This window comes from Rhodamnia argentea, chromosome 4, assembly GCF_020921035.1.
Source record: "Rhodamnia argentea isolate NSW1041297 chromosome 4, ASM2092103v1, whole genome shotgun sequence".
NCBI classification, from domain to species: Eukaryota; Viridiplantae; Streptophyta; class Magnoliopsida; order Myrtales; family Myrtaceae; genus Rhodamnia; species Rhodamnia argentea.
In genome coordinates, this window is record NC_063153.1 from 21216750 (window position 1) to 21235334 (window position 18585).

General features: G+C 41.0%; 4 protein-coding genes across 17 annotated transcripts; 3 read left to right on the plus strand and 1 right to left on the minus strand.

Moving 5' to 3' along the window:
- Nucleotides 1–244: 244 nt before the first annotated feature.
- Nucleotides 245–3994, plus strand: LOC115740958 (mechanosensitive ion channel protein 10). 5 transcript variants are annotated; one of them, XM_048277735.1, is made up of 7 exons: nucleotides 245–489; nucleotides 851–2440; nucleotides 2508–2631; nucleotides 2796–3089; nucleotides 3167–3369; nucleotides 3496–3803; nucleotides 3893–3994. In XM_048277735.1, exons 2-6 carry the CDS (start codon nucleotides 921–923, stop codon nucleotides 3749–3751), a joined length of 2397 nt encoding a protein of 798 aa, XP_048133692.1. In that variant the 5' UTR covers nucleotides 245–489; nucleotides 851–920; the 3' UTR covers nucleotides 3752–3803; nucleotides 3893–3994. The 5 variants fall into 5 exon arrangements, with proteins under 5 accessions (XP_048133692.1, XP_048133695.1, XP_048133693.1 ...); XM_048277738.1 differs by having other exon boundaries at nucleotides 859–2440; XM_048277736.1 differs by having other exon boundaries at nucleotides 3496–3796; nucleotides 3885–3992.
- A 540-nt stretch (nucleotides 3995–4534) lies between these two features.
- Nucleotides 4535–7925, minus strand: LOC115740959 (40S ribosomal protein S3-3). The gene is made up of 6 exons (XM_030674630.2): nucleotides 7776–7925; nucleotides 7198–7345; nucleotides 6489–6660; nucleotides 5262–5316; nucleotides 5021–5152; nucleotides 4535–4889 (listed from the first exon to the last, which is right to left on the minus strand). Exons 1-6 carry the CDS (start codon nucleotides 7803–7805, stop codon nucleotides 4713–4715), a joined length of 714 nt encoding a protein of 237 aa, XP_030530490.1. The 5' UTR covers nucleotides 7806–7925; the 3' UTR covers nucleotides 4535–4712.
- A 1429-nt stretch (nucleotides 7926–9354) lies between these two features.
- On the plus strand, nucleotides 9355–12813 carry LOC115740957 (E3 ubiquitin ligase PARAQUAT TOLERANCE 3-like). Its single transcript, XM_048278085.1, has 10 exons — nucleotides 9355–9526; nucleotides 10058–10145; nucleotides 10578–10686; nucleotides 11023–11159; nucleotides 11267–11337; nucleotides 11416–11497; nucleotides 11580–11710; nucleotides 12277–12441; nucleotides 12526–12722; nucleotides 12769–12813. The coding sequence occupies exons 1-10, from the start codon at nucleotides 9355–9357 to the stop codon at nucleotides 12811–12813; spliced, it is 1197 nt and encodes a 398-aa protein (XP_048134042.1).
- LOC125312515 lies at nucleotides 12800–17237 on the plus strand. Of its 10 annotated transcripts, none has more exons than XR_007198165.1 (9): nucleotides 12800–12837; nucleotides 13301–13345; nucleotides 13422–13462; nucleotides 13697–13787; nucleotides 13870–14032; nucleotides 14140–14271; nucleotides 14822–15517; nucleotides 15803–16256; nucleotides 16869–17237. XR_007198165.1 is itself a non-coding variant. In XM_048277683.1 (8 exons), exons 1-7 carry the CDS (start codon nucleotides 12825–12827, stop codon nucleotides 15489–15491), a joined length of 1155 nt encoding a protein of 384 aa, XP_048133640.1. In that variant the 5' UTR covers nucleotides 12803–12824; the 3' UTR covers nucleotides 15492–15517; nucleotides 16869–17237. The 10 variants fall into 10 exon arrangements, 3 of the variants coding, with proteins under 3 accessions (XP_048133640.1, XP_048133641.1, XP_030530485.2); XR_007198167.1 differs by having other exon boundaries at nucleotides 12803–12837; nucleotides 16945–17237; XR_007198170.1 differs by having other exon boundaries at nucleotides 12803–12837; nucleotides 15803–16030; nucleotides 16945–17237.
- Nucleotides 17238–18585: the final 1348 nt, after the last annotated feature.

Consider the following 18585-nt stretch of genomic DNA (forward strand, 5'->3'; position numbering starts at 1 on the left):
TTTTTTAGAGTATTAGGCGGACGAATGTGCTTATCAATCGAAACTGCTATAGTGGATGCTTCTAAATCAGTTAATAAAATTTAGTAAGACTAATTTCTGTAAATTTATTTGCTGCGCCACAAAAAGAAAATATAAGAACGAATGAATAAAAGTTTGCTTTTTTTTTTTTGGTCAAAAATGAATAAAAGGTCAACAGACCATTTTGTGTTCTTTGCTTTTTTTTATTTATTTATTATTTATCATCAGCGCTGTTCTTCGAAAGGCGTGCATGGGTTATAATTTTAAATACGCCCCCCCAGCTCTGGCGCTGCCAGGACAAGATTTTTATTAAACAGAACTACGAGGGTTTTGTCTCCTTTGGACTGGGATCAGCTTCTCAGCTGCCATGGATGCTCGTCACTGTCTTTTTGGTTTTAGCTTTCTTGCTCTGTTCTTGGCGAAGTGAGCTCAACGGGACGACTGACAAGCCCGGGCTACTCTTTGTTTAAGGTACACCGTTTACTTGATACCTTTTCCGATTTTTTCTTTTTTCAAGTTTAAACTTTACCCAATTTGAGCATCCACCGGATCACTTAGACTGTTTCATTTCTTGATCGAGAATCCTCCGCTGCATAATCTGTACCTCTTCCTTCGCGTGTCCTGAGCTGGTGATTGTTGATTAGAGGTGTAAATTTGTTGGAAAGGGCTAAACTTTTTGTCTGACTCGAGTACTAGAGTCAGTCCACGAGCTCAGTCTATCATGCATGTTGTGTTGGCCTGTTGCTGTCTGTGTGAACGCGTTTCAGTGGGAGTAGATCTGCACTTGAGCTCTCTCTTTTTGTTTGTTTGTGTACTCTGGTGTTGGCCAGAGAGTTTCAGCTTGAACTGAAGCCTTGTAAGCGGTAAAGTTTTGAACTTTTGGGACGTGTCCTGTGCCATGTATGGATTCTAAAGGGGAACCTCTTAAAGGCGGCGAAGTCGCCACGTCGGAGAAAAGGAATGTCAATGGAAATGAAGTAATTGTGACCATCTCGACTGAAGGGGATGCCGAAGCTATGACTGAGGGCAAGAACCTAAGAGGTTCGTCTCCTAAGGAATTGGAAACTGCCGCCACGAAACAAACACTGGTGGATTCGCCCCTCCAGGCATCGACTGAATCGAGCACCACCGGAGTCGCAAAATTAGCGCCGGTGAGCTGCCCCTCTCCCGAAATCGCGAGCTCCAGGCCTAGCCAGAATAAGCCACCTAAAGCTCCCAATACTAGCGGAGCTCTTGCTAGGAAAAGGACTCTCAACAGGTCGGTGTACTCGAAACCGAAGTCGAGGTTTGGGGAGCAACAATATCCGATTGATCCCAGTATTTTTGAAGAAGAGCACAATGCATCGTTGCAAGAACAGGTCGGTGGGCATCCTCCTTTCGGAGGCTCATTTGGTCGGGCATCACCTAATAACAGATCGATGTGTTCAGCCAGGAATGTTCCCATGACTCCGAAGACACCGTTCATGGCATCTCCGGGATTGGCTGGAGGAGGAGGTGGAGAGGAGGATGACGAAGAGATCTACAAAAAAGTCACTCTTGAATTGAGCAAAGCAAGGAATAAGAGGATAAAGACCAAGGCTTTGGTTGAATGGACCTTTTTTTTCCTCATTCTCGGGTGCTTGGTTGCTAGTTTAACAGTTGATCAATTGGAAGCATCTAAGCTATGGGGTTTAGAGATGTGGAAGTGGTGTGTGCTTGTAATGGTGCTATTCTCTGGCATGTTGGTTACCAATTGGGTGATGCATTTCATTGTTTTCTTGATAGAGAGGAACTTTTTACTTCGGAAAAAGGTACTCTATTTTGTTCATGGTTTGAAGAAGAGCGTGCAAGTTTTCACTTGGTTGGCCTTCGTTCTTCTGACATGGGTACTGTTAATCATTAGAGGTGTTGAGAGGTCGAAGATTGCCACTAAGGTTTTGGATTACATAACCTGGACTCTTGTCTCGATTCTTATTGGTTGTTTCCTGTGGTTCTTAAAAACTTTACTGCTGAAGATGTTGGCATCGAGTTTCCACGTCGCTGCATTCTTTGATCGAATTCAAGAATCGATCTTCCATCACTACGTTTTGCAAACATTATCTGGGCCGCCTCTTATAGAGGAGGCTGAGAGGGTGGGGAGAGAACCTAGTGCCGGCCAGTTCAGTTTCAGAACTCTGAGGAAAGTTAAAATGGGAAAGGAGAAGAAGGTAATTGACATGGTGAAGATTCATAAGATGAAGCAAGAAAAGGTTTCGGCTTGGACGATGAAGATGTTGGTTGACGCAGTGACAAATTCGGGCCTATCTACCCTATCGAATTCCCTGGATGAAAGCGCCGATGATGGAGGAGTTGAGCAAGTGGATAAGGAGATAACGAACGAGATGGAAGCGATGGCTGCTGCATATCACATTTTCAGAAACGTCGCTCAGCCGAGTTGCAAGTGAGAAAATGAAACAGTTCAGCAGATTAACTGATTGTTTGGTCTTGTGGTAACCTTATTGTATTTTGTACAGGTACTTCGACGAAGACGATCTTCAAAGATTCATGATCAAGGAAGAGGTGGATCTTTTCTTCACACTGCTTGAAGGATCAGAAACTGGACGAATCGACATGAAATCTTTGGCAAACTGGGTGGTCAGTTCATTTATACCTATTCATTGTAGCTTTGTCTTGCTGCCCTTTCCATGTAAATCGTAGTTTTGTGGCCCTGCTGCCCTCTTCCTCTTCATTCCAGTGAGATACATGTGATCCGGCTTTTTAACATGTGAATTTCACTGTGAGATACAATCCTTTTGCAGGTGAAGGTTTATCAAGGCCGTAAAGCACTGATACATGCTTTAACCGACACGAAAACAGCAGTAAGGCAATTGAACAAGCTTGTGACGGGAATATTGATCGTTATTACCACCATCATATGGCTTCTTTTGGTGGAAATTGCTACGACCAAAGTACTAGTCCTGCTTTCATCACAGCTTGTTTTGGCAGCTTTCATGTTCGGCAACACATGCAAGGCAATATTTGAGGCTATCATCTTTGTATTCGTCATGCATCCATTTGATGTCGGCGATCGTTGTGTTATTGATGGTGTTCAGGTAACTCCGTAGAGAACCCATTCCTCTTTTATGTTGAGATGAGTCCAACTTATTGTAACTCATATTTCTTATGACAGTTAATGGTGGAGGAGATGAATATCTTGAACACTGTATTCTTGAAGCTCGATAACGAAAAAATCTACTATCCAAATTCGGTTTTGGCTACGAAACCTATAAGCAATTACCACAGAAGCCCTGACATGGGTGACAAAGTGGAGTTCTCGATTGATTATATGACTCCATTGGAAAGAATTGGAGCAATGAAAGAGAAAATAAAGAAGTAAGTCGATGGAGTTGCTACAATTTCCTCATTTCTTATTACAAATGTAACAGCCGATAGAGACTTTTTCGCTGCAGGACCATATGAAAGATTTCCTAAAGCCATTTCGTCTAATTATCTTGTCAGGTACTTGGAGAAAAATCCGCAACATTGGCATCCGAACCACAACATAGTTGTGAGGGAGATCGAGAACGTGAACAGCATTAAGATTGGGCTCTACGTCAATCACACGATGAACTTTCAAGAGTACGCAGAGAAGAACAGGCGGAGGACTGAACTGATCATCGAGTTAAAAGGAATTTTTGACGAGTTGAATATTAGATATAATCTCCTTCCTCAAGAGGTCCATCTATGCCAGATTGAGGATAAGAAACAGGCGTGAAGGGCAGGCGATGATTGCATTTGGCTGTTGAAATCTCGGACTATCCAGCAAAATCTTCGTCCGCCTGCTGGTAAATCAGATGACTAGGTTTTTTATAGATGAAGCTTACGAAGTTGTTCTTTTCACTTAGCAATGGAGAGTGGCCTATGGAAGACGATCGCATCGCCTTAGGCATGTGAGGCATGTCAAGACAATTGAAAGACCAACTGATGCACGATAACTGGGAATCGCGATCATATATATGTTTGCCTGCGAATGCACACCCAGACGTGCCTTTGCGTGTGCATGTGTTCGGAAATGTTTAGGTTCCAGCTAAAGACCCTGTTTAGTCTGTGCAACGATAGAAGTTGGAGGTTATGATGTTAGGTGGCTGCATTATCGATGATTGTAGATGATCGTAGGCGTTGTGCCGATGTAGCGGGCTCATGGCATGAGTACTAGATCTATGTAAGTCTGTGAAGTTACAAATATGCAACCAACTGCGATTGGATTGTTTCATATATGAGGAAAGTATCTCGTCTGAGCTCGAATGAGGGGAAAGAGTAAACATTGAACATGCCAGGAGAGGTCTCTAATATTCAGAAAGATCCAAACCTCAACATTAATGACAAGAAGGCTGCGCATAACAGAGCTATATGTACAGACCAGAATCATGATTCTTTTTCCCGGTGTCATTTTGTAAGTTCCAAGGTTTTGAACATCCTTATCCTCTTTTAGGAATCCAACAATCTTGTAAGCAAACGATGGTTTTGAAATTTTGTCATCAACCAGGGCAAGCACTACTTACTAGGTGACTACTCATTATTTTGGATAACTGAAGAAATCTTCCAGCCAAATCACGTGAAACAGAAATCTCCACCAAAATTCATAGCATAATCTAGTAGAACTAAGCACTGTCGTGAGCTATGAGAAAGTTGCATCGAGGCATACAGTACTGTATGAACAAAACATCATGCTGAGCTTATGACATGATCGGAACTGCTGGAATCTCGATGTTGGTGGTCAGAACTGGTGGAACATATTCCTCCTCCTCCTTCGGGGGATGAATAGTCACCAGATCAGGCAATGGGGTTGTTGGTCCTTGCTTGCCCTTGGGATCCCAGTCCAGCATGATCTTGACCTTGATGCCAAGCACACCCTGATCGATTCCAGCGAAAAAGGAATAAGGCGTTAGCCTTGGGAAGATGGAGCAATTACCAACTTGCACATGATTCTTAAGAACAAAAAGTGTGGAAGGGTGTGGTGCGAATTTGAAGGAGGACGTCTCACCTGTCTTAGCAGAACATGCCTGACAGCAGAGTCAATATACTCGTTGACAGGTTGACCAGAGGAAATCATGTACCCATCCTTGAACTTCATCGATTTAGCACGTTGAGCGCGCAGCTTCCCACTCACAATGACCTGCACGAGCACCCAAATCTCTGAACTTTCTGAAGCTTTAATACCAAGAAAAATTGGTGGGCAAGGCAAAAAAAGCAGATAACATGATCATTTCCATCATAAAACATACCTCACATCCCTTGGCACCACTCTCCATCACAAATCGCAGAACGCCATAGCAAGCCCTACATAATAGTCAACAAATTTAATTCACTAAATGGTCAAATATCAACAAATCTTCCCAAATGATGCCCAGAGGGAGACAAAGTAAAAAAAATGGCTAAGTATAATGGGTGTCGCCAAGGATTTACAAGTAAGATTGCCCATTTGCAACAACGTGACAAAAACCTGAAGATGGTTTCCAAGCTTTATACCTGTAGACGTATAAGACTCCCGCTACGACCACCCAATAAGAAAATAACATCATCACATTGAGAGAGAGGCAGGCCCATGCATTCAAAAGCAGGGATAATAAGCCCTTGAGAACCGGATAACGAGCAATCTATGCATAGAATAACACCTGTTGGGCGACTAACAGATGGAAAAGTATATGCAGTGGAGAATTTTTTACAGGTACAAAATAAGTTGCACACCGATCTAATGGATGTTTCTCCGATCAAATGGTAAAATAAATAATCAGGCAATGGTAAAACTAAATGATTCCACAAGATGGCCAAAGAACAGAACCCTCTACTTTCAGCCATTGAGATTTGTCCCGTCAACCCTAGAGGGGCTATCTTAATGAAGAAATATGAACCATATGAAACACTAAAGCTCTGAGAAAAGACAAGAAGGTAGAAGCATGAGCAACTAGGCTCACATATCATTACTTCAGGTACATACCTTAAATCACAAACAGTAGTTTCATACCGACAATGTTGTATTACTGATGCTAAAAAAAGCAGTGCCAGCAGTGAGGCCAACATCCACATGCTGTTCTCATATATAACTGTTGCAAGTGATGAAACCAAAATTCCCATTGACCCAAAAAAAAAAAAAAATCCCACAAAATAAAAAGGAACCATAAAACTTGACTGTCCTCAGACATGAGAAAGTTACTCAGAAAGCAACCAGCTCACCCTAAAGATGGTCCAGAAAAAAGAAACGGAAAGGTCCCAGGATAGTTTTCTCAAAACTCATTATCAAAACAATCAAGTTGATATTCAGCAGCAGTGAATGAAATGCACTACAATAAGAAGATCAAACACCACAATGAACAATGACTAAAATTAAGCGAAATATCTACTTCAAAAAACTAAGGGCAAATGGAAGTGTAGTCAGCACGAGGAAAAAGAAGGCGATGATTTATTTTTGGCAATCATATAAGTGGGACGCCATTTAGAGCTGCGTCATGTACCTCCGAACAGCCAGGCCTCCCAGGAGCTTGTACCGCAGAGACTCCGCCTGAGCAATGGCACAGAGGCCCCTGTTGTTAACTTTCTCGGCATATAACTCCACACCATTTTCAGGGAACTTGAAACGTTTCTGGACGACAGATGTCAGTTCCCGGATCCTTCTCCCCTTCTCTCCTGTTAGAACAAGAATTATGCAACTATTACCTAACACCAATCCAAACAAAGTGCTCGACCTTGAATTTGTTTGATACTTTGTCAGTATTAATAAAAAAGATACAAAACATTGTCTATTTTCATTTATTCTAAAAGTAATAGACCTGTCAGTAAATGGAAGGAGGCATAAAAAGTAATGCAGAGGTAGAAATGGAAAAGAGGCAAGACAAGGTCATGCTCATGAAGAAGGTCAGAAGAAGGCCCTAGACTATTCAGATGAACTCCGCCCAGGAAGAGAAGCAGCCGAAGATACTTCAATTTGAACCTAGGAAAAGTCCCACTACTTTTTTTTGAACAAGCATTTCAAAATCCTTAATTGGAGTACCGTCACAATTGTATTTCTAAATGGAACTGTTGGCAACCTTCAACTCTCGTACCTAACATAATCAAAATGCTAAAAATACCAGTTGTGAATCTCCTTGTGTCTATCCCATTAACTTCTTTTCCAAGGAAAAAGCGAACATGCTGAGGATACAATCATTCAAGTAGAACTTTTACCGAGCACATTTTGAGTGCGAGTGGCTCTAATGATGATCTCCGTCCGCATGGGGGTCACCCTTACTTCGACCCCAGAGTATCCATCTTCAGCAAGCTCTCTGGTGAGAACCTCATTAAGTTCTGCGAAGAAGACACCATCCGCCACGAACTGGTGGAACACAATATAATGGACAGTCCATCAGAAATACGACGGAAATGGAGATAATAGCCTCCAATCAAAAGACATACAGACCCCTGTTCAAATTTACCCGAGAACAACAATTTACACATGCATCTGTCAATTTACTGGGAAAACCAAACAAATTGAAACTGAAACTTATGTTCCCAATTCTGGAAGTCTTCAAAAAGCTAACTTGTGACAGCGCCAGAAACCACGACCAATAACCCCCAAGAATCATCAATGAACATGGGCTGAAAAAACAACACTTGCACGTATCCCAATCCACACATTAATAAAGGACTTCGGCTGAAATTCCCAAAAAAAATCATGGCGCACCAACCGTGTGGATAATGAATCAAAAATACCCAATACTTCATTTCCACGACCAAGGAACGTGAGAGTGAACAGGGGAAAGAACCTTTCTTTTCTTGCTGATTTGAGTCGCCATGCCTTTCTCTGCAGGGATCGAACACGCTCGAGCTCTTCCCCGGCGATTAGCAGCTACAGTCACGACCACTGGTCTCCTTCCTCCGCCAAACCCTAATCTTGATTCTCGATCAATCGATGGATCCAGGACTGATATGTCGGGTATTGGGCCTTGACCCATCAAGCCCAGCCCAGTAAGAATAATTTGAATTTACGACTATATGCTCGAGTCGAGCCTGCCTGTTCGGGGAAAGTATCACCTAACTTAAATGAGAATCATTGCTCAGATTTACTTACTTTGTTTTGACTTATATTTTTATCTTGTCATTATTTATCCATTTTTGAAGTGAAATGAAAATTATTTCCGACAAAAAAAATTTAAATGAGTACTCGACCCGAATTTTTTTTTAATCGAAGACAAAATATATTTTGTTAGTTCCGGAAAATCACATGTGATGTTATTAAGCACACTTTTCATTAATTAGGATTTTAGTGAATATCGGTATTTACATGAATAAAAAAATGTATAAAAATATGATAAATGATATTTGCCGAAATGCTTCTATTATCATGCCAGTTTTCGCAAATGAATAAATATTTTGTACTGACGCATCGAATCAATTTTGAGAAACTCTGAACGAAATTTCAACTTCAAATCCAAGTATCCATAGTCGGGACGCTGTGGTAATAGATTTCTATGGTGTTCGTATTGGCAGCAAAAATAAAATAAAATGAAGGTCCGCCATAAGAAAACACTGACACTATTACTAAGTATTGTACAAACTTCAAGTGTGAAATTTAAATCCTCCAATTTAACTAATCATGAATTTCATATCTTTTTATTATTTTGTTGAAATACATCATTGCCTATCAAACTCAAGATCAAACAGTTTAAAAAGATTGCATGTCGCTCATACGCAAAACCAAAAGATGACGTCCAATCGCAATTTTTGGATCCACTCGTTATAAACTTATAATGTCTGCTTATAGTTCGAACACCTTACCATCAACTTTTCACTCAACAACATCTTTAATGTGCTATAAATTTTTTCAATTTAACGCGCGAAAAGTTGTTTTCGCGCTCACCAAGACGCATTTACATCTACTGAAGACGACTTTATCATTCGACCCAACAAAAAAAAGACGATTTTATTACACAAATTTTTTTTTCTTTGGTCGGAAATTTTATTACACAATAATAAAATAAAATAAAAATAAAAATAAACATGAAAAACAATGGCACACGCGCGTGGGTCTCGGTCTCCTCCGGATGAGAAAAACTGAATTCCTCCGGGTTACGTGGATGGGCCCGAGTCCGAATCCATCCAAAAAGCGGCCGAAAACACCCAAAAAAAAAAAAAAAGCGAAGTATAAATACCCTCGAAACCAATATTCCATTCGGATTCACGCTTCGGCTTCTACCTGGTGCCCCTCTCTCTCCCTCCCTATATCTCTCTCTTTACGTGCTAAAACCTCTCTGAAACCTTCGCATCGTCCCCCTCCTTCGATCGCGCGAAATCTCCATGATCTCAAGCAGCCCTTGAGGTTCTTCGCTTGCAGGTGCTCCGGCGATGGCGATCAGGTTCAAGTTCAGGAGCTCGGCGAACTTCGACGCTGTCCACATCGAGGACGACCGGCCTTGTATTTCAGTCGGTGATCTCAAGACCAGGATTCGCCGCCTCAAGAACCTTAACATTTGCTCCGGTTCCGATCTTCGCATCTCCGACGCCGTTACCGGCGAAGGTACGAGCCTTTTACGTCGTTTTTTTTTTTTTTCAGTAGGATCGCGTAGCTCGGCTTAGCGCGAGCGCTTTCTAATGGAACGGCGTCCAAAGTTGAAATGAGAATTGGTGGCGGGGCCGGTTGGATTTATGGTGGAATTGCGTATGAATGGAGGGGATGGTATTGGTTTTGTGAATTAGGTAGGGGTGTCTCGTCGAAACCGTGGCCTAGGCGTTGAATGACTGGTTTTAGTCTATGATGAAAATAGGATGTGCTTTTATCTTGTGTGCGGTGCATGGAATTGCTGTCGTCTACAGTGAGAGAGCGATCACATAATCTCAACCAGTAACGGTGATTAGTACTTTTGGAATTGGTTGTGGTAAATTATAGATTCCAGACTGTACCTGGTTATTTCCCATTAAGACTAGCAACATTTTGCATGCCCTACTCGAAATGTCGTGGTTCCCAAGTCTGGTGTACTCGCAGTTGTTTTTTGTTTCACGTAACGGTTTAACGAAATTAATTTCATGATGATCTACTCTATATTTGCAGAGTACAGAGACGACAATGTTCAAATTCCAAGTGGTTCGAGTGTCATTATTAAGAGAGTACCTGCTGGATCTGTGTCGCCTCTTGCCATGTAAGATCAGGAGTTGCGAAATTACTCTCCGTAGTTCCCTAATTAGCTAGTCTCTGTCAGCTTAGTGATTCACGTCTATATTTTTACCAAATTGTTGGCACTTTCGCTATCACCTCATTATTTTCCATATTCATTTACATGGTAGGACTGAAGGCAGTTAATGACATTTGATGAAATAGGAAAACCAAAAAAGATGATCAACTGGTGTTTCGCCCTCCTCGAATCCATTGTCCTGCCCTTCGTTTTAGCATAATTGGTATTCCATTCTAGTAGGAATAGCTATTAGCGGACTCTCTTCTGCCTTTTTATTTGTTTGATCAGCATTATTACGCCGCTGGTTTCTGTTTATTCTTTGCATGCGTATCTTTTTTTCACTTGATCGTTTACTTTTCACACATAATTCCTTCTAATGTCAAATCTACGTATTTGTAGCCATACCAATGATGCTGTCGAGAATTTGGGGATCAACGATATTAACCACGGTGTTATCTCTACGCCGGATGATAAGGACAGGACTTTGAAGAAACCTTCTCTTAGAATGGTATGTCATAACTATCGGCTTTGTTAACATTTAACTTTTCGTTAATTTTTTACCAAACATTGTGAGGGTATCCACTAGGCAATAAGCGAGATTGTTCTCAGACATTTCGATTGACCCATCTGCACACTCTAACCCACTTTGCAAATCGTGTAAATCGCCTTCTTAACTTTCCCCGAACCTGTTAATTATGATGGGTATCCTCGGTTTATTATCTGACATAGCAATTCATCTTTCTTTTGCGTCTAATTGCCTTTTCATTCTCCGTTTTTCTTCTTTATAAAAAGCTTATATAAGATCATGGTTTGTTCAATGCCAAATTGCTGTTATCTCGCATAGAAGGAGGACATCATTGACTTTGATGACTTCGGGGATGATGTGTGTCCTGTTCTCGAGAGAATGGTTGATGACTCCAGCTTCAATGTCGAGAAAAAGTGCAGTATTAGCAGTGAAAGCGCCAAAATTGGTGCTGCAAGGTGGTTTTGATCTGAACCTTCTTAATCAGATTCAGTATTTTCCCCTTACTGGGCTTTGGTGCTAATTGCGTTTACTTTTCTTCGTCACACTTTTATTATGTTCTCAGATGCCATAAGCTAACAACAGAATTAGGTCGGAGATTGGATGATAGTGATCGCAATGAGGCTGTTTCAAGAGGTAACTCGCATTCCATATATTATGGACTTCTCTCAATTCTCCTGCCATATATTCCACCTTATGTGAACTTTCTTCCAGGTCCCTTGGCAATGGGCATTGGAAGGGACAAGTTGCTGGTTGAAGGGAAAACTAAAACTGATGAACCTTCAAAATTACAAAAGTAAATCATAAGTTACTTTGTTTTAGTATGTTTTGTCATTTGTCCGAAGAGTCCGACTCTTATGCTTTCTCGGAATTTACAGGACCATCAATGCCTCTTTTATAGCTACTCAAAATGCTGACCTGCCGTCAGAGCTCAAATGCTCTCTCTGCAATGCTCCTTATGATGAAGCAGTGATGATACCTTGTTGCCAGAATAGTTATTGTGAGCGATGTAAGTTTTTATTGATGTGTTTTCTATGAAGTTTATTTAGTAGTAGCCTGTTATTTAAAATTCTCAGAAGATTGGCAAACATCTACTCAGATGAGCTATCAGGATAGGAGAGTCTTAACTGAGGAGTTGGGATTTTATATAAGAAGATTAGGTTCTCTGGCTAGCCAAATTATGTAAAATGTATTGATCCCTATCTGTCCTAAGGAATTGAGTTTAAACTTTCTATACTTTGCATATGCCTAAATATCCATGATATTTATACTCAGCTGCCCTCACATGGAATTTCTTATCAAACTGCACACCGCTGCAAAGATTTGAAGTGCATCCTTATGGACCTGCAGTAAAGCTAGCATGTTCTGTTCTTTGATTTGTCATTTGTGGATCAAGTAGATCTCAGTTATTCTCCTCAAATATTTATTTTACTGGCTTCCTGTGGAGAAATGATTAAAAAAAAAAGCACATCTGTGTTTTTTTGTCTTGCTCTTCACGACCAATGATTTGGCAGGACCTTTTAGTTTTTTTGTACTGTTACTCTGACAACATCGCTTTGATTATTTGGTGCATAGGTATTCGTCCAGTGCTAAATGAGAAGTCATGCTGTCCAAATTGTTCTGCGAAATGCAGAGCTGAAGATTTGCTACCTAATGTATCTCTTAGGCATGCTGTTGAGACTTTTCTTAGATCCCAGGTTTTTGCTGGTGGTGTGGAGGATGTCCATCATCATGCACCCGGTAAGGATACTTTCTTTGGTTGTTATTAAGAGGGGATTTTGTTGTTTTCTTTATTCATGCTTCATGCTTTTTGATGAACATCAGATGGGGAATCTGGCATTCAAGGAAAAGAAGCATCTGATGATTTGACCATGGTTAAGAGGGGATCTGAGTCTTGTCAACCTTCCAAAATAACTGGGAAAAGACCTGGCAATGTCATATCAGAATCTGCCCTAGATTGGACGTTCAGGAACAAGGCAGTGACAGCTGGTTGCTGTTCTAACATAGATGCGACAGAGAGGGCAAGACAGATGTATGAAGAAGAAGTGGACTCTAGTTGTCCTGTAGATCTCGAACGAGGAAATTTGGTGGTGTTTCCTGATTCTAAAGTGAAAAGCCAGTCCATGCCAGAGCAAGGTACATCTTATATGACTAGGCTTTTGGTCAACCCCCTTTGGGGTAGTCCCGTCATTCGCTCATCTTCCGTTGCTCTTCTTTCAGTTATCCTCTCTTGTTGAGTCTGCAACTGTGGTGGCCTAACTGGCTTTACAACCCTGTTTTGTTTTCTAATAAGTCAAATTGGGGGTCTTATACCTATTCTAACCTTTATGCTGTTGCTTGCTGTTGCTCAAACTCAGCCGGGAGGCATTACTGGTTTGCCTTCTCGGGAAAAATTTCTCTTGCCGAGAAGCAATTTTTCAAGTGGAGTAGATTCTTTTTGTGCCAGTATATGTTTTCTAGACATACTAACAGAATAGAAGACTCCGTATTTTCCTGAGGCCTGGTATTTTTGTTAGCAAACTACTATCTTGTACTGATCGCCTCTTTTGCCTTTTGATTCTATTGTTTTTCCTTGTCCGTCTTCTTTCTGTCATTCCAGCTGATTCTTTCGTAAAGACAAGGAATGGATTGATCAACTCCAGAGGTTTGATACATATTTGAATATTTGAAGATATAGTGACATTGGTCTGTTCTTCAATCTAACTGTTGTGAAATTTCAGGGGGGGATGTGAATTTATTGGAGACTGGAAGAGATAGAAAGGTAATGCATCTTGGGAGTGCTTATCATGGGTCTTTTTGTGATGCTAAAAGTTCAATGACGTTTTTGTGATTTGAGAAGTCATTTGTTGTCACTCGAAACTGCTGGCTTAGCTTGTTCTTTCCACCTGTACTTTGTTATTGCCTTTTAACTCAATTCAGATATTTTATTCCTGTTTTTTCTTTTTACATCAATTACTTTCCCAATCTGATCCTATGCCACCTTTTGCGGATGTAGGGGTGCCGAGCCTGTTACATGTGCGGCTCTTTGCATCATTTGATAAGAAATTGCCCACATGCTTGCACACCGCGTCCTAGGCCTCAGAGAGGTAATATCTGGTGTCCCTGTCTATAACCATGTGCAGCCATATCCGAGAAGCTTGTATCTGATGATTGAACTTTGGGTTCCAGGAAATGCTTTCTTTGCAGATAGTATCTCTCCATTTGGGAATGCTACTCCTCTGCTCCATGCTAGGCCTTTTGTGGATCAAGGTGTTAATTTTGGGATGATGCCCCTCAATACAGCTGTTCCAATGTATATGCCTACGATTTATGGTGGTTTGCCGGCCTATGGGTAAGTCCGTTCCCATTTCCACTTCTTTAGGGTTAAAAGTTCCTTAAGGTGCTTCTTTTAGATTTAAATTTAGCTGAGCACGATCTCATCATATTTTGATGCACCAGTGGCTTTACGAGGTTGGGAAGCATGGCACCTGTGGTGGGAGTTGGTACAGGCCCTAACCATAGCTTTCAAGAGCTAAATGATATTCACAATCGTGAAAAACAATGGGAACTGCCCAAGAAATATATGACGAGGTAATTTTTGTTCCCTATTAGCAGTCTTGATGTGTGGCTTTGCCACTAGCTAGATAGTTGAGGACTTCATAAGTCATATAGCTGCTGATTATTCACATTAAGAGAATGGAACATGCTGGCATTTTGCTTGAACAATCAAGAAAACTGCACATCATGTTCTATGCTTTTGGACATCTTGTTCCATCGGCACCGTAGTCATTACATGGAGCAAGTTATTTATTTAGCTAATTTTTCCTTACGATTTAATTGAATATGTGCTCATCTGTGGTTTTTTTAGGAGTGGTATGATTTGTTGATGCATTGATGATTTAAGGATTGCTAAAATCATCAAGGAGCCCCTTCAGTATTTGTCAAATGAATTCTAGTGCTTTTAACCCTTTACCTTTGAAGTGGAAAATTAGTGTTTTGGAAATTCTTGTTCCAACTATAATGTACCTCGCGTAAAAAGTGCATTAGTATAATGCCTCTACTTCTGCAAAATCAACTTCTAAATTGCAATAATCCCTTCTTTATCTTGACCATTGACAAGACTAATTTGTCGGTTCTTCAGGGATACATCCACTGATTTTGGAGTTGATGATGGTTTTATGAAGAGATGTCATCTTGTTGATGGGGAAAGATGTGAGAAGGAAGATGGTTTAAGCTATTCTGATGACAGCTTTTCCCAGAAGCCACAGAGAAAGCATCGGCATGGACATAATCTAGACTCAGACATCCTCTGGACTGATGAAAGACGTGAGAAGACTTCTCACTCATCAACTTCAGCTAGAGATGGAAGATTATACCGTCATGAAGGAATATCTTCTCCAGAAGCAGAAGACACACCAAGTTGCTTTAGTAGGCGAGCCAAAGAGAGGCACTATCACCGAAATAAAGAGTCTAGAATGCGTAAAGAGAACAAGGCACAGTTTTTGAGTGATTCAAGTTGGAGTCACTGTCAGGCTGAAAAAAGAAAAGATGTCAAGAGAAAAAGAGAGGAATCTAATGTCAAGAGGCATGACAGAAAACCTTGTTCTTCGGAACTTGATTGTGCACATAAGTCTCCTAGTGACAAGGAAAATAGGATGAGAGACAAGAAGTCCAGTCATAGGCCAAGCGAGTCTAGACATGATGGAAGGTCAATGAATGGTGACCTTATTCACAACAGATGGAAGATGGTCAGTGGGGATGAGTATAGTGGAGGCAGACCGCGACATTACAAGCGCAATAAAGTTCTGTAGAAGAACTAATATACCTGATTAGTGAGGTAAATCATACATGTATACAAAATCATGCTAGGTGATCTATGTGGATTCCTTTTCATGTTAAGACTTTGGATTAGCTGTAGTTTTGCTTTACAATTGTTTTAACATCTATAGAAACTAGGATTACTGGATTTAACAGACAGCTCCCTTGGATACATGTAGGTTTTGTCTATATTGTTAGAATTTTCTATTTGTCGACACCTGTCTTATTGATGAGTCAGCTTATGGATAATTTTCAATTGGTTGTATTTTGTGATATCTGCTTACTAATGTTTTGACCTTTTTAGCTTCAGTTTGGCGGCTAGGAAAGAACAATTAAACAAGAGGAGATGGTTTATTTACTTAGACTTGTCATGGCCTTAAGCCTTGTGCAACTTCTTTTTGCTTATCAAACTGAAGCTGGTCGACATCTTCTGTTCTTGAAAAGGAAAACAAGCAATGCCAACAAAATGCTATCGGTGTTATTCTTTCCATTCCCGCTCCCTGCCTTCAGAGTGCCGAATGACCTTTGGTAAGTGCAAGTCTTTGTGCTTGGGACAGTTTCAACGATGATCAGTTGTGTTTATAACTGCTTTTAGGTCTGTTAAAAAAAGGAGGGTGAGAGAGATGGGGAATTTTTTTCTCAAGGACCAATTCAACCAAACTTTTCTTAGCCATTGAGATTAGGATTTGGAGTCTGGATTCCTTTTATTTTTGCCTTGTAGTGAAACCACAACGTATCCGAAATTCTCTTTTTGCCAGGTGGGTTTCTCCCTCAAAACCTCAGATTCACTGATCATTCGCACCCAAAATATGCAAGCATACATGTGTAACACATCCATACAAAAACATGTACATATGTTTACGCGTGTATTTCTAAGCACATGCGCACATATGTATGTACACACATGCATACATGCATGCATGCAGATCACTTGATTTTCCGGGATACTGGTGAATACCTATTACTCGTCATGTCTACCCAGAAAAAGAAAAATTCTATTTTCCAGATGGCTGCAACACACGGTGCTCATCATTTTCTTCGCGAAGTATATGATGCTGTGACCTTTGCGTTTTTCTTGACTCATTAACTTCACATTGGCTTACTCTATTTGATGCTCTTGCATATAATGTGATATTGTGGACATAATGTTTGTCGTTGTGATCCATGTTTGTTCATTGCAGGTAACACATTGGGCATATAATCCTTTTTGGCTCTTAAATTTTTTTTTATCAAACTCAGTTTTGTTTTTGGAAGTGCTTTGGGTTTAATCCTTCTCAACTAGAATAATTTTCGTCCTCGTGTTTTATGTCCTAGTTATAAGTTTTAGCATGAAAAATATTGACAAATTTCAGTTTTCTTCTTGTTTTCAGGTTGAAGATGTTGGCAACAAATAATAATCCGGAAAATATTCTGGTCTTGCATTTCTAACAGTTCTACTTTTTGTAGAAAATGAAACGGGATACGTGAAGAGTTTTCCCTTGACCGAAGGCATCTTGAGATTTTTCAGGGACATGATGTGAGGAGGCTCTTGGGCTGTTGGTCCCTCGGTCAGCACAGCGGACAAGGGCAGCCATAAAAAGTGATGATAACGGGATGTTTAGGTGGGAGATTCGAAGATTCGGGAGTCGCGTCACCAATAAGAGGGGGAAAAAAAATCAAGGAAAAAAATATAAAAAAAATTGACTTCGAATTGACATCCCATACTTCGAGTTAAAATATAATTCGTTAAATTAATATCTTATTTCGTAGGCTAATTCTACCCTAAAATAATCCCACAACACACTCAGCCTGCTCTCGGGAGGTTTGCTCGGTCCGATATCCCTACTGCAACGTCTCCCCACTCCACCGGACACGCCACAGTTGCTCCTTTGGGAGCCGTGGGGGACCCTAAATATGAGGATGATAATGGTTGCTGGTTGCTGCGCCAGCTCAAGGCTAGATCAAGATTGATTTGATGGCCATGGTTGAGCTCGGCTGTAGAGCTTGCGAGTCTCACGAGGCTGCTTCTTGTGGTTCACTTAACTTGAGGCTGGCCTCGCACAACCTTGGTGACCGTAAGCGGCGGGCTCAAATGGAGCTCTCTTGGCCTCGCAACAGCGAGCATCTGGACAATCTTGCCACATATAAAGACGTGTGGGGGGAGTGGCATGAGCGGCAGGCGAGAGAGACAGTATCATGGTTTGATTGTGGTGTCGAGCGGCAGCTTGATGCTATGAGGGTTGCTCTCGGGTGTTGCCGTACTGTGCTGCTGCGTAGGAGCAGAGCAATGATAGGGAAAGGGCGTGGAGGTATGGGTTTGAGGTGTAGAGAGCAAAAGTAAAATGGGCTCTTGCAACTACTACCAAAAAAAAGAAGGAAAAATAAAAGAAAGAACATAAAAAACGATATCCAATCTAATATAGTAAGGCTTTGGGTAGTCGGCCCAGTAGTCACGGGAAGGCATGGGGATTGGGACGTTGGTTTATGGGCTTCAGTTTTCGTTCTGGGCAAGGAAGACCAAAAAACCGAAAGGAGTCGAGCAAATATCTTGAAACATTGTCAGAGTTTCAGGGAACAAGCTCTACCGAGTTGGTTATTAAGCTGAACTGAAGTGGTGTGCATTCGAATATGTCAAGCCTAGGAAATGATTCTGGAAGCATGATTGGGAGAGCTGCATTGTGAGCATTTCGATATTCAGGGAAAACATAAAGGAGAATAGAAAATTTATTTCACCACTTAAATAACAAGAGGTCCAAATCTTTTGGAAGGTTTTTCAGGTCTTATCGATCTTCAAATCAATGATTGAAATCAATGCCGAGCCGAAGTTGTCGGTGGACAACAGGTTAATCAGACAATAAAAATATAGATTGAGCTCATAGAGGGAAAATGTAGACACGGTAGGAGATCGGTTAAATCGAAAGCAGTTTTTGTGGGACTTGGTGTGAAAAACATGTGGATGACGCTTATCGCGCTCATGAACGTTGGACAAAAAGCTAAGGACGTGGTAGGCATTACGACTTTTATCAAAATGTCCTTCATGGGGGTGATTGAAAAGATGACCATCCCTCCAAAATATAAAAGTGAGATGGACTTGAGACTTTGCAAAAT

What these genes read in the sequence shown, in the direction of transcription:
- LOC115740958 (XM_048277737.1), top strand. Translation starts at nt 921, where the DNA reads ATGGATTCTAAAGGGGAACCTCTTAAAGGCGGCGAAGTCGCCACGTCG. An exon ending in AATCTTTGGCAAACTGGGTG is followed by an intron (nt 2,632 to 2,795) that starts GTCAGTTCATTT and finishes ATCCTTTTGCAG; the next exon opens with GTGAAGGTTTATCAAGGCCG. An exon ending in GTGTTATTGATGGTGTTCAG is followed by an intron (nt 3,090 to 3,166) that starts GTAACTCCGTAG and finishes TTCTTATGACAG; the next exon opens with TTAATGGTGGAGGAGATGAA.
- LOC115740959 (XM_030674630.2), bottom strand. Translation starts at nt 7,805, where the DNA reads ATGGCGACTCAAATCAGCAAGAAAAGAAAG. An exon ending in AAATCAGCAAGAAAAGAAAG is followed by an intron (nt 7,346 to 7,775) that starts GTTCTTTCCCCT and finishes GTGTTCCACCAG; the next exon opens with TTCGTGGCGGATGGTGTCTT. An exon ending in GGCATGTTCTGCTAAGACAG is followed by an intron (nt 4,890 to 5,020) that starts GTGAGACGTCCT and finishes GGAATCGATCAG; the next exon opens with GGTGTGCTTGGCATCAAGGT.
- LOC115740957 (XM_048278085.1), top strand. Translation starts at nt 9,355, where the DNA reads ATGGCGATCAGGTTCAAGTTCAGGAGCTCGGCGAACTTCGACGCTGTC. An exon ending in TCTGTGTCGCCTCTTGCCAT is followed by an intron (nt 10,146 to 10,577) that starts GTAAGATCAGGA and finishes ACGTATTTGTAG; the next exon opens with CCATACCAATGATGCTGTCG. An exon ending in AGAAACCTTCTCTTAGAATG is followed by an intron (nt 10,687 to 11,022) that starts GTATGTCATAAC and finishes TATCTCGCATAG; the next exon opens with AAGGAGGACATCATTGACTT.
- LOC125312515 (XM_048277683.1), top strand. An exon ending in GCGTCCTAGGCCTCAGAGAG is followed by an intron (nt 13,788 to 13,869) that starts GTAATATCTGGT and finishes TTTGGGTTCCAG; the next exon opens with GAAATGCTTTCTTTGCAGAT. An exon ending in CCCAAGAAATATATGACGAG is followed by an intron (nt 14,272 to 14,821) that starts GTAATTTTTGTT and finishes TCGGTTCTTCAG; the next exon opens with GGATACATCCACTGATTTTG.